The 12,764-nt window shown below is 32.5% G+C and overlaps 3 protein-coding genes across 6 annotated transcripts in view; 2 read left to right on the top strand and 1 right to left on the bottom strand.

Moving 5' to 3' along the window:
• The window catches only part of LOC125839081 (actin-depolymerizing factor 10-like), an 858,671-nt gene that overhangs the window by 343,017 nt on the left and 502,890 nt on the right, over positions 1-12,764 (top strand). The window lies entirely within an intron of this gene.
• The window catches only part of LOC125839078 (peroxisomal membrane protein 11C-like), a 485,045-nt gene that overhangs the window by 408,439 nt on the left and 63,842 nt on the right, over positions 1-12,764 (bottom strand). The window lies entirely within an intron of this gene.
• LOC125839077 (F-box protein PP2-A13-like) lies at positions 563-3,165 on the top strand. Its single transcript, XM_049518054.1, has 3 exons — positions 563-959; positions 1,066-1,184; positions 2,526-3,165. The coding sequence occupies exons 1-3, from the start codon at positions 633-635 to the stop codon at positions 2,965-2,967; spliced, it is 888 nt and encodes a 295-aa protein (XP_049374011.1). The 5' UTR covers positions 563-632; the 3' UTR covers positions 2,968-3,165.

Genomic DNA, 12,764 nt, shown 5'->3' with positions numbered 1-12,764 from the left:
TGGGTATCATCACGCAACACTAAGGAGCGTGTAAATTAAAGAGCTAACCAATAATCTATAGAGCAATGGATAAGAATCTACTAATTTTGTTCCACATACGATCCTTGTCATAAATGATAAAACTACAATCTACAAATCCCAATTCCCCACATACAGCAAAAGATGAGATGGAAGGAGTATTGATATTTTTGATTTAATATTTTCTATGATACGTGTAAGACCATGAAATTTATAATATAATATATATTTTTAATTTAAAATAATAAATTTCATTTTATTTTTTAATTTCGTGTACAATTAAACCTCTATCCCAAATTATATGACTTACTTTTCTTTATCGTCAGTCTAAAAAAAAAGTCATATTTCTATATTTAATAGCAATTCAACTTTTAAATGTTTGTTTTAGCTAAATGAAATACTTTATAGCCATATGAATATATATTTCACAAATTTCAAAAATCTTATTTAAACATAATATCAAATTAAACTACGTCACATAAATTCAAAGTTTAGAAATAAAATACTTAATTTTGTTAGTCAGAGAAAGTATATTGTTAAACTTAGAGCTAGCACATAAACTCAACCACTCATGCCTGATTTCTCTCTCTAACTACTCTCTTTTTTTCAGAGTCATGGGTGCTAATGCTTCTTCTTCCATTGACTCAACACAAAATGGATTAAGCAATCCATTATCAAAATCAAAAAAACTCGAAGATATACCTGAGGCCTGCGTTGCTCTAGTATTATCTTATTTAAACCCGCCAGAGATCTGCATGATGGCCCGAATTAATCGGGCCTTTCATGCAGCTTCTTCGGCGGACTTTATCTGGGAATCCAAATTGCCATCTAACTATAAGTATATTCTTGAGAAATTACTTGGCCTGAGTGTGACCGGGATGCGCAAAAAGGATATTTTTGCTAAGCTTTCCCGGTCCAATTCTTTTGATGGTGGAACAAAGGTTAGTTTGAAATTTTCTTATTTAATAGATTTTTAAATATAAATATACTATTCGAGAAAAAAGTTACTGAGTTTGTCTCAACTCAAGAAAATTTGGATGATTATAGGAAATATGGATTGATAGGAATAATGGAGGAGTTTGCTTGGCAATTTGTTCAAAGGGAATGAGGATTACTGGTATTGATGACCGGAGATATTGGAATTATATTTCCACCGATGAATCAAGGTGGGTTATATTATTACTATATATACTAGTCTCACTCCATCTAAAAGAAACTAGATAGATAAATAAAAAGATATTATCCTATTTTGTGTTTTTGTTGAGATTTTAATTCGAATTCTCTATAAAAATTTGGCGTAAAAAACTTTTGAAAATTATTAGTAGTCATAATTATCCAATCTGGTTATTAGCTTTTACATGACCTCCTCATCATCTTATCCAAAGAGAGTAAAATATAATCTCGTGAATATTTTCATGTTATGTTTTCTACATTAATTTATTATTAATTTTTTTTATTCTTTTTGTGGTTAAATTAGTAAAAAAAATTGCAGGAGCTCCACTTTTTTGGAAAGATAAATAGTGCTAAATATAATGAAATTTTAGCCAATTATTTTTGCCATCTTGCCTGAAAGGAAAAAGTATCTTATCAAAGTAGATAGTCATTTCATTTAAATATGATATATAAGATTTATGTGTTAAAAAGGAACAAACACTAGCTAAATATCTTTTTTCATATATAAATTTGCCCCTCCCCCCCCCCCCCCCCCCGCACCAAATAGTTGAAATAACTAATTATTGGATCTAATTAATCATTTACACAATTGCAATTTTATTATTACGTTTAAAACAAATAGTAATCATATCTAAAGAGAAGAAAAAATACACAGTTAATAATTCATTATTATTAACAAAACTATTTTTATTTGACTAAAATGATAGAGATCAAGCCAAGTGTTATTATCTAACTCATTTTATTAAGAGTAACGTGTAATAGGTCACGTATACATGCTCCCTTTTTTTTATGAACAAAAAAGTGACACTTTAATAAAGGAGAAAAGGCAATAGATAATAATAACACAACTAGGTCTTTTTTTTTTTGAGGTGCAGTTTGTTTCAATAAAGAAATAAGTTTTAAAGGTTCCTTAACAGGAAAGAAGCATATAATTGGGATTTAAAAGTCAAACTAAGGATATTTTTGTTTTATTTTCAATAGTTTATCGGCATTGTGTATATAAAAGAAAAATTAAAATTTATTAGCTAAATATGTCATATAACATTTGTATTGCTATATGAAGTTATGAACTAAATCAATAAAATAATTATTACTACAAAGAAAGCACCGGTAATAAGCAAGAGTTAATTAATATAAACAATAGCTATTTCAATTTTATATTACACTTTGTTTTTCACTTAATCGTTCTAATTGTTTTAACACTACACTATTAAATTATCTTATATACACGAGCTCTATCCTCCACCCACTTGCGGGTGAGAGTTCGATTCCCCATCTTATAATTCACGATAAGCTGATTGATTGGTCCCAATTTTCTTATTATTTGCTTATAGGTTCCAAACTGTGGCATATCTTCAACAAATGTGGTGGCTTGAAGTTGATGGAGACCTTGAGTTCCAATTCCCAGTAGGGACATATAGTCTATTCTTTAGACTTCAGCTTGGTAGGGTCACGAAGAGGCTAGGACGTCGAGTCTGTAACTCAGACCACGTTCATGGTTGGGACATAAAACCAGCACAATTTCAATTAACAACATCAAATGATGAACGTGCCATATCGCGTTGTTATTTGGACAATGTAGGTACATGGATACATCATCATGTGGGAGATTTTGTAGTTGAGGATCCCACGATCATGACGAAAATAAGATTTTCATTGACACAAATAGATTGTACACATACTAAAGGTGGCCTATGTGTAGATTCTGTTTTAGTTTGTCCAATTAGTTTAGCAGAAGTGTTGAGGTCTTCTGATAGTTTGATAGTCACCAAATGATCATATAATGTTTGGGCCTATAGAGTAGAGAAATCAGTATGTATAGTTTGTTTTTAGTAATATGTTGTTTGGTGTCTATAGTTTCTTGTATATATATTGATTTTATGTTTTTCATTCTTATTGCAATTTTTGGATCTTAGAGGAATGAATGTACATGATTATTGAATTTTCATATTATTTTTTTTGGTTGTTCAAGAATCAAGATGATTGAAACACTCAATTAACTTTGGATAAGATCATTGACTGAAATGATTGAATTGACTAATTCAATTCTCAACTCAAACAATGTTTATATTTGTAGTGATGAATTTTGATAAGTTATGTAATGTCAAGAAAAAGGCAACATTAACACTCAAAAGGACAGAGTCCGGAGTCAACAGGGTAGAAAAAATTGAGTAAAATTTTCAATAAACGGTTGATGGTGTAAATTATATGTACAAGGCTCACGTTGACATGAGCCTTCCCTTTGAAACAAAAAATAGCGGACTTTAAAATAAAAAATTAATATTCCTTCTTTATTATTTATTCAATCGTTTTGTTGTTGCATTTTCATGTTTTTTTTTTCTATTTTCACTATTTATATGTAAATAAAAATGTAAGTGATGCGGTCAAGTTTAATAAAAAAAAATTAATAAATAAATTGATAATATTGTGGACAAAATATAGGGATATGAAAAAAAAATATAAAGGACATAAATTTAACTCTCGTTTGGTCATAAATTTAAAATTGTAACTTGAAAATTTGAATTTTTAAGACTTAAAGTAATGTTTAACATGCATTTTTTAGTAAAAGTGAAATTCCTCTCAAAAATAAATTTGAAAATCATATTTTAAGAATCTAATCATATATCATATATATATATATATAAAAGTTAAAAAATTTAAAATCTAATCCAAAATCTTTAATCAAACTTAGCTTAGATAACTATTTGTACAAATCACCACAAAAACCTCAATTTGTACAATAAAACTTTGGAAAAATTATATAACTAAGCAGGGCCGGCTCTTGCCTTTGTAAAATAAGGCTTATGTCTTAGGCCCCCAAATTTTTGGGGGCCCCAAATATTATCAAGAACAAATTATGTGTTAAATTTTTATAGAAAAATTGATTAATTATGATAAAAAGATATATATTATTTTACCCACTTTAACATCTTTTATACTTTGTTAAAAATAAGAAGTAATAGTGAAAAGTGTTGAACAAAGTAAATTACAAATTCTTTTTTATTTCTTTTTAAATTTTAGTTTCAAACATTACAACAAGCATATTAAAAATTGAGTCATCAACTTCTTGAATCAGATTCTATGGCTTTAACTCTTATCTTTATTTAATATTTGTCAACTTATTACTTATAAAATTATGTCAACAATTCATATAATAATTGCTTCTCTGAAAGAATGTTTTTCAATGTTGAGTTGATAAAATCTTACCTAAAATCAATAACTGAAAAAATAATATAAATACTAATAATGTTTATCTAAATATTGTAAGAAAAATAAATTTTGAATAAATATGTATACGAAATTTTTGTTTATATTTTAGGCCTCAAATTGAAATTTCGCTTTAGGCCCCAAATTACGTTGAGTTGCCCTTGTAACTAAGCTAACATTTAGTACTTAATTATTCTAGGTGATTATAGTTTTAATTATTATAGATAATAGTTATTGTTTAAGAAAATGGTTATGGTCAAGTCCCATCATTTTGTATATATTGTGTAGAATCCCAATTTTTCTTTTATACAAACCAACACACTACCTCTCTCTCTCTTCCATACGCACTAATTTATCTCCTTAATTCTATCAACCCATCATAAATCTCTCAATTCCCCATAAATCTCTCAATCGAATCAAATCCAGATTTTGAATAATTTGAATCAACCCTCATAATGTTCAAATTTGATCCCAGGTATCTTCCATTTTTTTTACTTCCATCATTTTTTAATTTTTTGTTGTTTGTATAATTTTTTTGTTTTCCCCAATTTTTTCATAATTCTACAACCAAAATTGCGATTCGTTCGCTATAGTAATCACAACCATTCAGATGGAAGTTCATCTTTTTCGATGGGATTACCTAAAATTTGGAAGGAATTGCAGGTTTCATTGTCAAAATCTAAAGGTGTTGATTCAAATATAGGAGAGAAGGAGACTAGATTTAAGTTTCGCAATGATGACCCCATAGGATGCAACAAATTTGTGTTAATAACTACAAAGAAAAAAAGAAGAGAAAAAAAAGAGTTAATGATTCTGACTTGATTATTCCTGGAAAACAAAAAGGTATAAGAAACATCTTCTAAAAGATAAAGATTTTGAGCTATAGCCTTGTTTTAATTATTATTTTTCAATTTGTATATGCATGATTTAAGTTGTATATGCTACATAATTAATAACAAATGAGAGGATGAAGATGTTGAGGTATTTTTGTTTTTTCCTTTTACGTTATTTGTATATGTATATTTAAATTCAATAGGTTGTTTGTATAAAAGCATTTAATGTATTGTATTATATGACTTAGTTGTACATATTACAAAATTTCAAGATACAAATGTATATGTCACACCCCAAACTCAGAGAGGCACGATTGGCACCCGGTGTCTCACTTAACTGAGCAAATGGCTGAAACCCAACCAAGTACTACCATGTGACAAGTCAAGGCCGATGAGGCCCGAACAACACCTAGCGTTCATAATCTAAAAGCAAAAAGAAATAAAATAACAGATAGACAAGGTCGCTGGAAAAATAATACATAAAGGCCATCACAATACACACAATATATACATAAGGCCTACAAGGCCAAAAACATAAGAGGAACACAACTAACCGTCCAGCCGATAAAGCCAACCCAAACCCACAACTTGCCACTACAATCTACAAACCTCTATAAGTAAGATAGTAGTCATAAGATCGGGACAGGGCCCCGACCTACCCTTCAATACTACATAAACACAAAACCAAAACCTGGTAACTCCGAAGGAAGTGGAGCTTACCAACAAAGCTGAGCTCCAACCAACTAGTGAAGGTCCGGATCTACCCATCGGTTAGTACCTGCAGGCATAAATGCAGTGCCTCAGGCTTGGGGCATAAGTACAAAATAATATACAGAATATGCAAGGCAATAAAATAGTAGAACAATATAACTAAATCGAGAAAATGAATTCCATGCCACCAATAAGTCACAGCCAACCTCCCTGCTCATGATTTATTTCATATCACCACAACGGCAACAACTTACCAAGCTTCAAGTGTCCTGTACTTGGTTAACCATAACTCAGTCCACCCCACATATGAGTATGAAATGCAATGCATTGTGGTGTAGGCGAACACCCCGCTCCATAGCCTAAAAGACAAGGCAATAACTATGCATGTGGTGTAGGCGAACACCTCGATCCTAGCCTCAATGGCGTGAATGCATGTTGTGTAGGCGTACACTCCGATTCCCAACCTTAATGGCATGAATGCATATGGTGTAGGCGTACACCCCGGTCCCTAGCCTTAAAGGCATGAAACGTATGTCTAAGATAACTTCATGTCAATATCCAAAGTTATAACGACTCAAATGAAGTAGAGCAAATATTAGTCCCCATGGAAGTTCGTGGTGATTCTACAACTCACCATTCAGTTGATCTCTTCAAAAAAGGGATTGTTTCAATAACTATTTATTACCAACAACCATAAACATGTAGCATTTTTATAGGTAAGAGCTACCACACATTAGAACTTCCCATTAATAATTTATGTTGAGGATAGAAAGGAAACAAATGATACAACATACAAATAGTTGTAGTACCGTTTTATTTAAAAATATATGTAAAGGAAAAATGACAGAGTTTTCGAAAAACCGATTAAACTTATGGTTTAAGAGAAATCGGGTTTCCAAAATGACAGAGTCGCCACTTAATTTTTAGTAAAAAATCAAGAAAAAATAAAGATTGTTTTTCAAAAGATTTAAACAGATAAAATCAATTGAAAATAAAAGGGTTTGAAGTTCAATGTACATTCCGAGAAGGTGTTAGGCCCTCGGAATGCCCGCTAACTCGCGGTTGACCGGCGATTTGACCAAAATGATTTTTGACTAATTTTGAAATTTTAACAAAATAAAAGAACTCATTTACTTTAACTGAATATTTTTAAAATTTAACTAAGTAAAGAACACACAACTTTGACTAATTTTGAAAAGTTTAATAAAGTAAAAGAACTCATTCATTTTAACTAATTAGAAATTTTAACTAAGTAAAAAAAAGCTTATTTATTTAAACTAACTTTTTGAAATTTTAACTAGGTAAAAGAACTCATTTATTTTAACTTATTTATTTATCACTATTATTATTTTTTTATCATTATTCATATTTATTTATTTCTTTCTTTTTTTTATTGTCATTTTTTTTATTATTTAAGGGGAGATGAGTTAAAGGGGGATTTTTAAGTGACGAGACTAATAGAAATAAAGATAAGTATAAAATATAAATATATCTTTTGATTTGGATGTGATGAAAATGAAATGACTATCTATGGGAATTTAATTAAATTAAAACCATAAAATAAGCAAAGTTAGTCAAATAAATACGATATAAATAATAAGAGAGGGAAAGGAAATAATCAAATTTGGGCCTCTGGCCCAAATTTCCCACATTTTGGACTTTGCTGAAATTGTCTAAGGCCTTTGGGTTATTTTGCCTTTGGGAAAATCTATGTATACCCTTTACGTATATCACTGTATATGGGCCGTATTTAGGCTCGTTTTCATGTATATCCGGTCGTATTCCAAATGTACACACTCCTTTTCGACCCCTGCAACATGTATTTCTGGTTTTGGACCGGTATTTTCCCTTTCCTGCACCTGTATATTGTATTTTGCCATGTATACCAGCGTATACTGCTGTATACAGAAGGTACGCAGCCTGTTTTCGACCTTTTCGGAGCTCAAAAAATCAAAATCCCACTTTGTTTACCCTCCAAAAACCTGTATTTTGATTTCTTGCTGACCGACTCGGGGAACATGAATATTGGGCCATAATGGCCCAATAGGAAAATGCAAGAAGAAGAGATATAATCTTTCTCGAGGCAACGAAACTAGGACAATAACGAGCAGAGGAGACAGCAGGCTTTTGCAACGCACAAATTCGAGGTTCAAGCACCACACCAAGAGAAGCTAAACTAAACCGAATAAAAATTCTCCCGGAAACTTTGAACTTTTATAACTTTTTCCGATTCTCTTCCTAACTTTTCTCTCCAAATGTTTGTATGTGAATGTTTTGACCAATAGCTTGTGTTCCTCTCAAATTCCGACTAAAATCTCCAATATTTCCTCTAACACCAAATTTTCCAAAAAATCTCCCAATCCCCCAAAAAAAAATGAAATTCCCCCCCCCCCCCCCACAAATGAACAGAAAAAGGTGTTTATATAAGGGGAAATTAGGGTTTAGATTTTTTTGGGGGGGAAAAGATGAGGGCCATTTCAAAAATTTGAACTTGAAAATCTTTCATCAATTAGGATAAGCACCTTTTTTTGAGATCTTCAACCCGATTCCGGAAGGGGAAAGGGTGAATGTACGACTGTGATTGATCTACTGTCCTTGCCGTGCCACGCGGAGCGATCTCACGCCCCCAAGGACGGGAGAAGCGGCTGACAGATGCTTTTGCTGCTGTTGCAGCGAGGAAGCCGCGGCTGGCAGATGCTGCAACGTTGAACTGGAATGTTGTGAACGTTTTGCTGGAGTTTCTCTCGTTAGAAGATAATTGGGTTGGGATTTTAGGCTTAAAGAAAGAATGGGCTGGACTATTGGATTGAGTCTGCTGAGATTTGGGAGAATTTAGGTGGGCTGAAGCTATGGGAATTGGAAAAAGGATTGGGCCCAGGGAATTGGAAAAGGAATGGGATTCTGATTTTTTTATAAAGGGCCAAAATTGGGTCCTTTAATATAGCCAAATAAATTACCGATTTAGCCAAATTGAATTTCACTAGTGAGTTTGGCTAAAAGTTAGATAGGACGAATTAATACAATTGATTTACGAGCTTCTCAAACTTGAACGAAATAAAATAATTAATTCGAATACAAACTAATCGATTTCAATAACTCAAAATTATAACTATAAATTATACTAGACTAAATTAATTAAATATTTACTAAAACAATGTAGAGATCTTATGATATGGTTTTCAAATATTTATAAAATATATTAATTATAGATATAATTATACGAAATACATTCATTATTCAAAATACTATAAAGAGTCGACTGAAATTAACTAAAATAATCTTGAAACAATTTGAATTTTATAAAGCTAACTATTCTAGGTCGTTTGAAATCTAAAAAGCTCAAAAATTAATTACTATTGGGGAGGGTCAAAATTAGGTGTCAACAAGCACTACACTATTTTGTTCTTTATTCAACTTGAAGGCAACTCCTAAAAAGTTAGTTTCCATTTATTCCACTGACTTAACAAATCATATATGTACTCCAAATATCGTAATATAACCACAACGCAACAATCAATTCGGACATCACAAGAATCTGATCCTTTTGATAATATATACAACCTTCTACAATGAAAAGGGAGAAGAACTTCAGGTCTACAAGGTGTAAACAGTAGCAAATAGCAGCTGTAAATTGCTATAGAAAACTGAAAGTGAAGAAGAAAGCTTAAGTTTTGTTGAGATCAAATTTTTTCACTAGATGTTTCATTACATATGGTGTATTTATAGATAAAGTGTGAGAATTACAACCACATAATAAGCAAAATATCTCACACCAAACTATGTACCTATGTGGCTCACTAACCACTACTCATTTTAAATCAAGACTAACATATCTACTACAAAATATCTCCAACCTAGGAGTTTCTAGACAAATCTTACTTTTCTAACATATCTAATACAAAATATCTCCCATCTAGGAGTTTCTAGACAAACTTACTTTTCTAACATATCTAATACAAAATATCTCCAATCTAGGAGTTTCTAGACAAATCTTAATTTTCTAACACTCCTCCTTAAGATTTTTCATTGAAACTCCTTGCAACATCATTTGAAACTCAAACTTCTTAGTGGAAAGAGCCTTGGTCAGAATATCGGCCTACTGATCTTCACTGATGCAATGTACAAACTTAACTTCACCATTCTTCTCGACATCTCTTAAAGCATGAAACCTTATGTTGATATGCTTTGTTCTTCCATGTTGCCCCGGATTTTCAGCCATCGCAATGGCTGATTTATTGTCCACATAGATCACTGTTGGTTCTTTTAGCAACAAATTCAATTCCAACAAGATCTTTCTTAACCAAATTGCTTGATTTGTAGCAGATGCAGCAGCCACATACTCGGCTTCTACTGAAGATTGTGCTACAATATCTAAATTCTTTGTACTCCAAGAAAAAATGCCTGAACCAAATGAAAAATAGTAACCAGAGGTGCTTTTGTAATCATCCAAACATCCACCCTAATCACTATCTGAATAGCCACTAAGAGCTCCATTCTTTACATTTCTATACCAGATTCCATAATTAATCGTCCTTCTAATGTACCTTAACACCTTTTTAGCGGCTCCAAAATGCTTAGTGCTGGGACTTTGCATATATCGAGATAACAAACTGACAGTGAACATTATGTCTGGCATAGAAGTTGTTAGATACAATAGACTTCCAATTAGACTTCTATAAAATTTTGGATCTGCCCTCTCTTCGCCATCATCCTTCATTAATTTTTCATTCACAACAAGTGGAGTTGCAACAACTTTGCACTTGTCAAGCTTGAACCTTTTTAACAGATTCAAGGCATACCTCTTTTGGGACAAGAAAATTCCTTCACAAGATTGAGATATCTCCATTCCAAGGAAAAACTTTATTTCTCCTAGATCGGACATCTCAAAAACTTTTAGCATTTCATTTTTAACTTCTTGAACCACAAGAGGATTTTCACTTGTAATCATCAAATCATCGACATAAATTGATATCATAATCAACATCCCATCCGCTTGTCGTTTGAAGTACAAAGTAGGCTCATTTAGGCTTCTATTGAAGCCTTAAGACAGCAAATGAGAATCCAGCCTACTATACCAAGCTCTTGGGGCTTGTTTAAGACCATAGAGAGCCCTTTTAAGCTTGTACACCTTGTCTTCTTCACCTGCAACTGTAAAATCTTCAGGTTGTTCAACATAAATGGCTTCCTCAAGCAATCCGTTGAGAAATGTAGATTTTACATCCAAATGGAAGATTTTCCACTTGTATTGTGCTGCGAGAGCGACTAGAAACCTTACTGTCTCATGCCGTGCAACAGGAGCAAACGTTTCTCCAAAGTCAACTCCAGGCTGCTAAGAATAGCCTTTAACTACAAGTCTAGCTCTATTCTTGAAGATGGAGCCTTCTGGTTTGAACTTTGTTCGATAGACCCATTTGACACCAATAACATTCTTCTCTTCTGGACTTTCAACCAACTCCCAAGTATCATTTTTATTAATCATGGCAAGTTTCTCCTCCATTGCTGAAATCCACACTTTGTGGTATGCTGCTTCTTCAAATGAGGATGGTTCAACAAGAGCAAAATTGCATTGCTCGTAAACTTCTGCTAGTGATTTGGTCTTCAAAACAGGAGAGTCTGTAGTCAATTCAGCATCTGAATTGTTTTTTGTTCCAGCAATAGGACTAGAAGGAGTATCACATTTTTGCTGATGTGGAGTTGCAGCTGAAGTACTCCCACCTTGGTTCTTCACAACAGTATCTTGATCCCAATCATAGTGGCTAGACTTATCCACTACAAGATCTCCACTAACAAACACCTTCTTACTACTAACATTGTACACTTTGTATCCGTTTGCAACTGTACTATAGCCCAACAGAACACACAGTTCTGCCTTGCTATCTAATTTGCTTCTTTTAGCATCAAGAACATGTGCATAGCATACCGAACCAAATACCTTCAAGTGTCTTGCAGATGGCTTGATACCCTTCCATGCTTCAAATGGTGTCATGTCTTGGACTGCTCTAGTTGGTAATCTATTTAGCAAATAGACAGCGGTATTGACTGCTTCAGCCCAAAAGTATTTAGGCATATTCTTTTCTGCCAACATGTATCTCGCCATATCCATCACAGTTCTGTTCTTCCTCTCATAAACCCCGTTCTGCTTTGGAGTGTAGCTAACAGTGAATTGTTGTTGGATACCCAAATCTTTACAATACTTGCTGAACTGATACGAAGTATATTCAGTTTCATTATCGGATCTAATATACTTCAATTTACAGCCACTCCCCCTTTCTACCATAGCTTTGAATTCTTTAAAAACATAAAACACTTGATATTTGCTACTAAGAAAGTAAATCCATGTCATTCGAGTCAGATCATCTACAAAGAGAACAAAATACTTGTTTCCACTCAAAGAAGTCGTCCTCATTGGTCCACATAAATCTGTATGAACCAATTCTAGCTTTTCCTTAGCTCTCTAAAGACTTCCTTTAGGAAAGGATCGTCTATGCATTTTACCAAATTGACATGACTCACAAACATCTCTACACATGTCAATTTTGGGTATTTCAAGCACCATACCCTTTGATTGCATATACACCAATTAGCTAAGATTATAATGACTGGATCTTTTGTGCCAAAGCCAAGTATCGCTCAATTCAACATTAAAAGAGCAAGTATCAATAGAATAGAATGAAATTGGAAAGGAATTGTCAATCATGCTAATTTTAGCTACCTCACATCCTTTAGGATCATAAATGACACATTGTATGTCCTTAAAATTAAGAGAATAATTTTTATGAAGCAATTGAGCAACACTTAACAAGTTTGAATCAAATTTGGCAC

The sequence above is a fragment of the Solanum verrucosum genome, unplaced genomic scaffold (assembly GCF_900185275.1).
Source record: "Solanum verrucosum unplaced genomic scaffold, falcon-dt-bn FXZP01000163.1, whole genome shotgun sequence".
NCBI classification, from domain to species: domain Eukaryota; kingdom Viridiplantae; phylum Streptophyta; class Magnoliopsida; order Solanales; family Solanaceae; genus Solanum; species Solanum verrucosum.
Note: the sequence above shows the minus strand (reverse complement) of the source record. Positions and strands in the feature narration are given on the sequence as shown.

What these genes read in the sequence shown, in the direction of transcription:
- LOC125839077 (XM_049518054.1), top strand. Translation starts at nt 633, where the DNA reads ATGGGTGCTAATGCTTCTTCTTCCATTGACTCAACACAAAATGGATTA. An exon ending in CTTTTGATGGTGGAACAAAG is followed by an intron (nt 960 to 1,065) that starts GTTAGTTTGAAA and finishes GGATGATTATAG; the next exon opens with GAAATATGGATTGATAGGAA. An exon ending in ATTTCCACCGATGAATCAAG is followed by an intron (nt 1,185 to 2,525) that starts GTGGGTTATATT and finishes ATTTGCTTATAG; the next exon opens with GTTCCAAACTGTGGCATATC.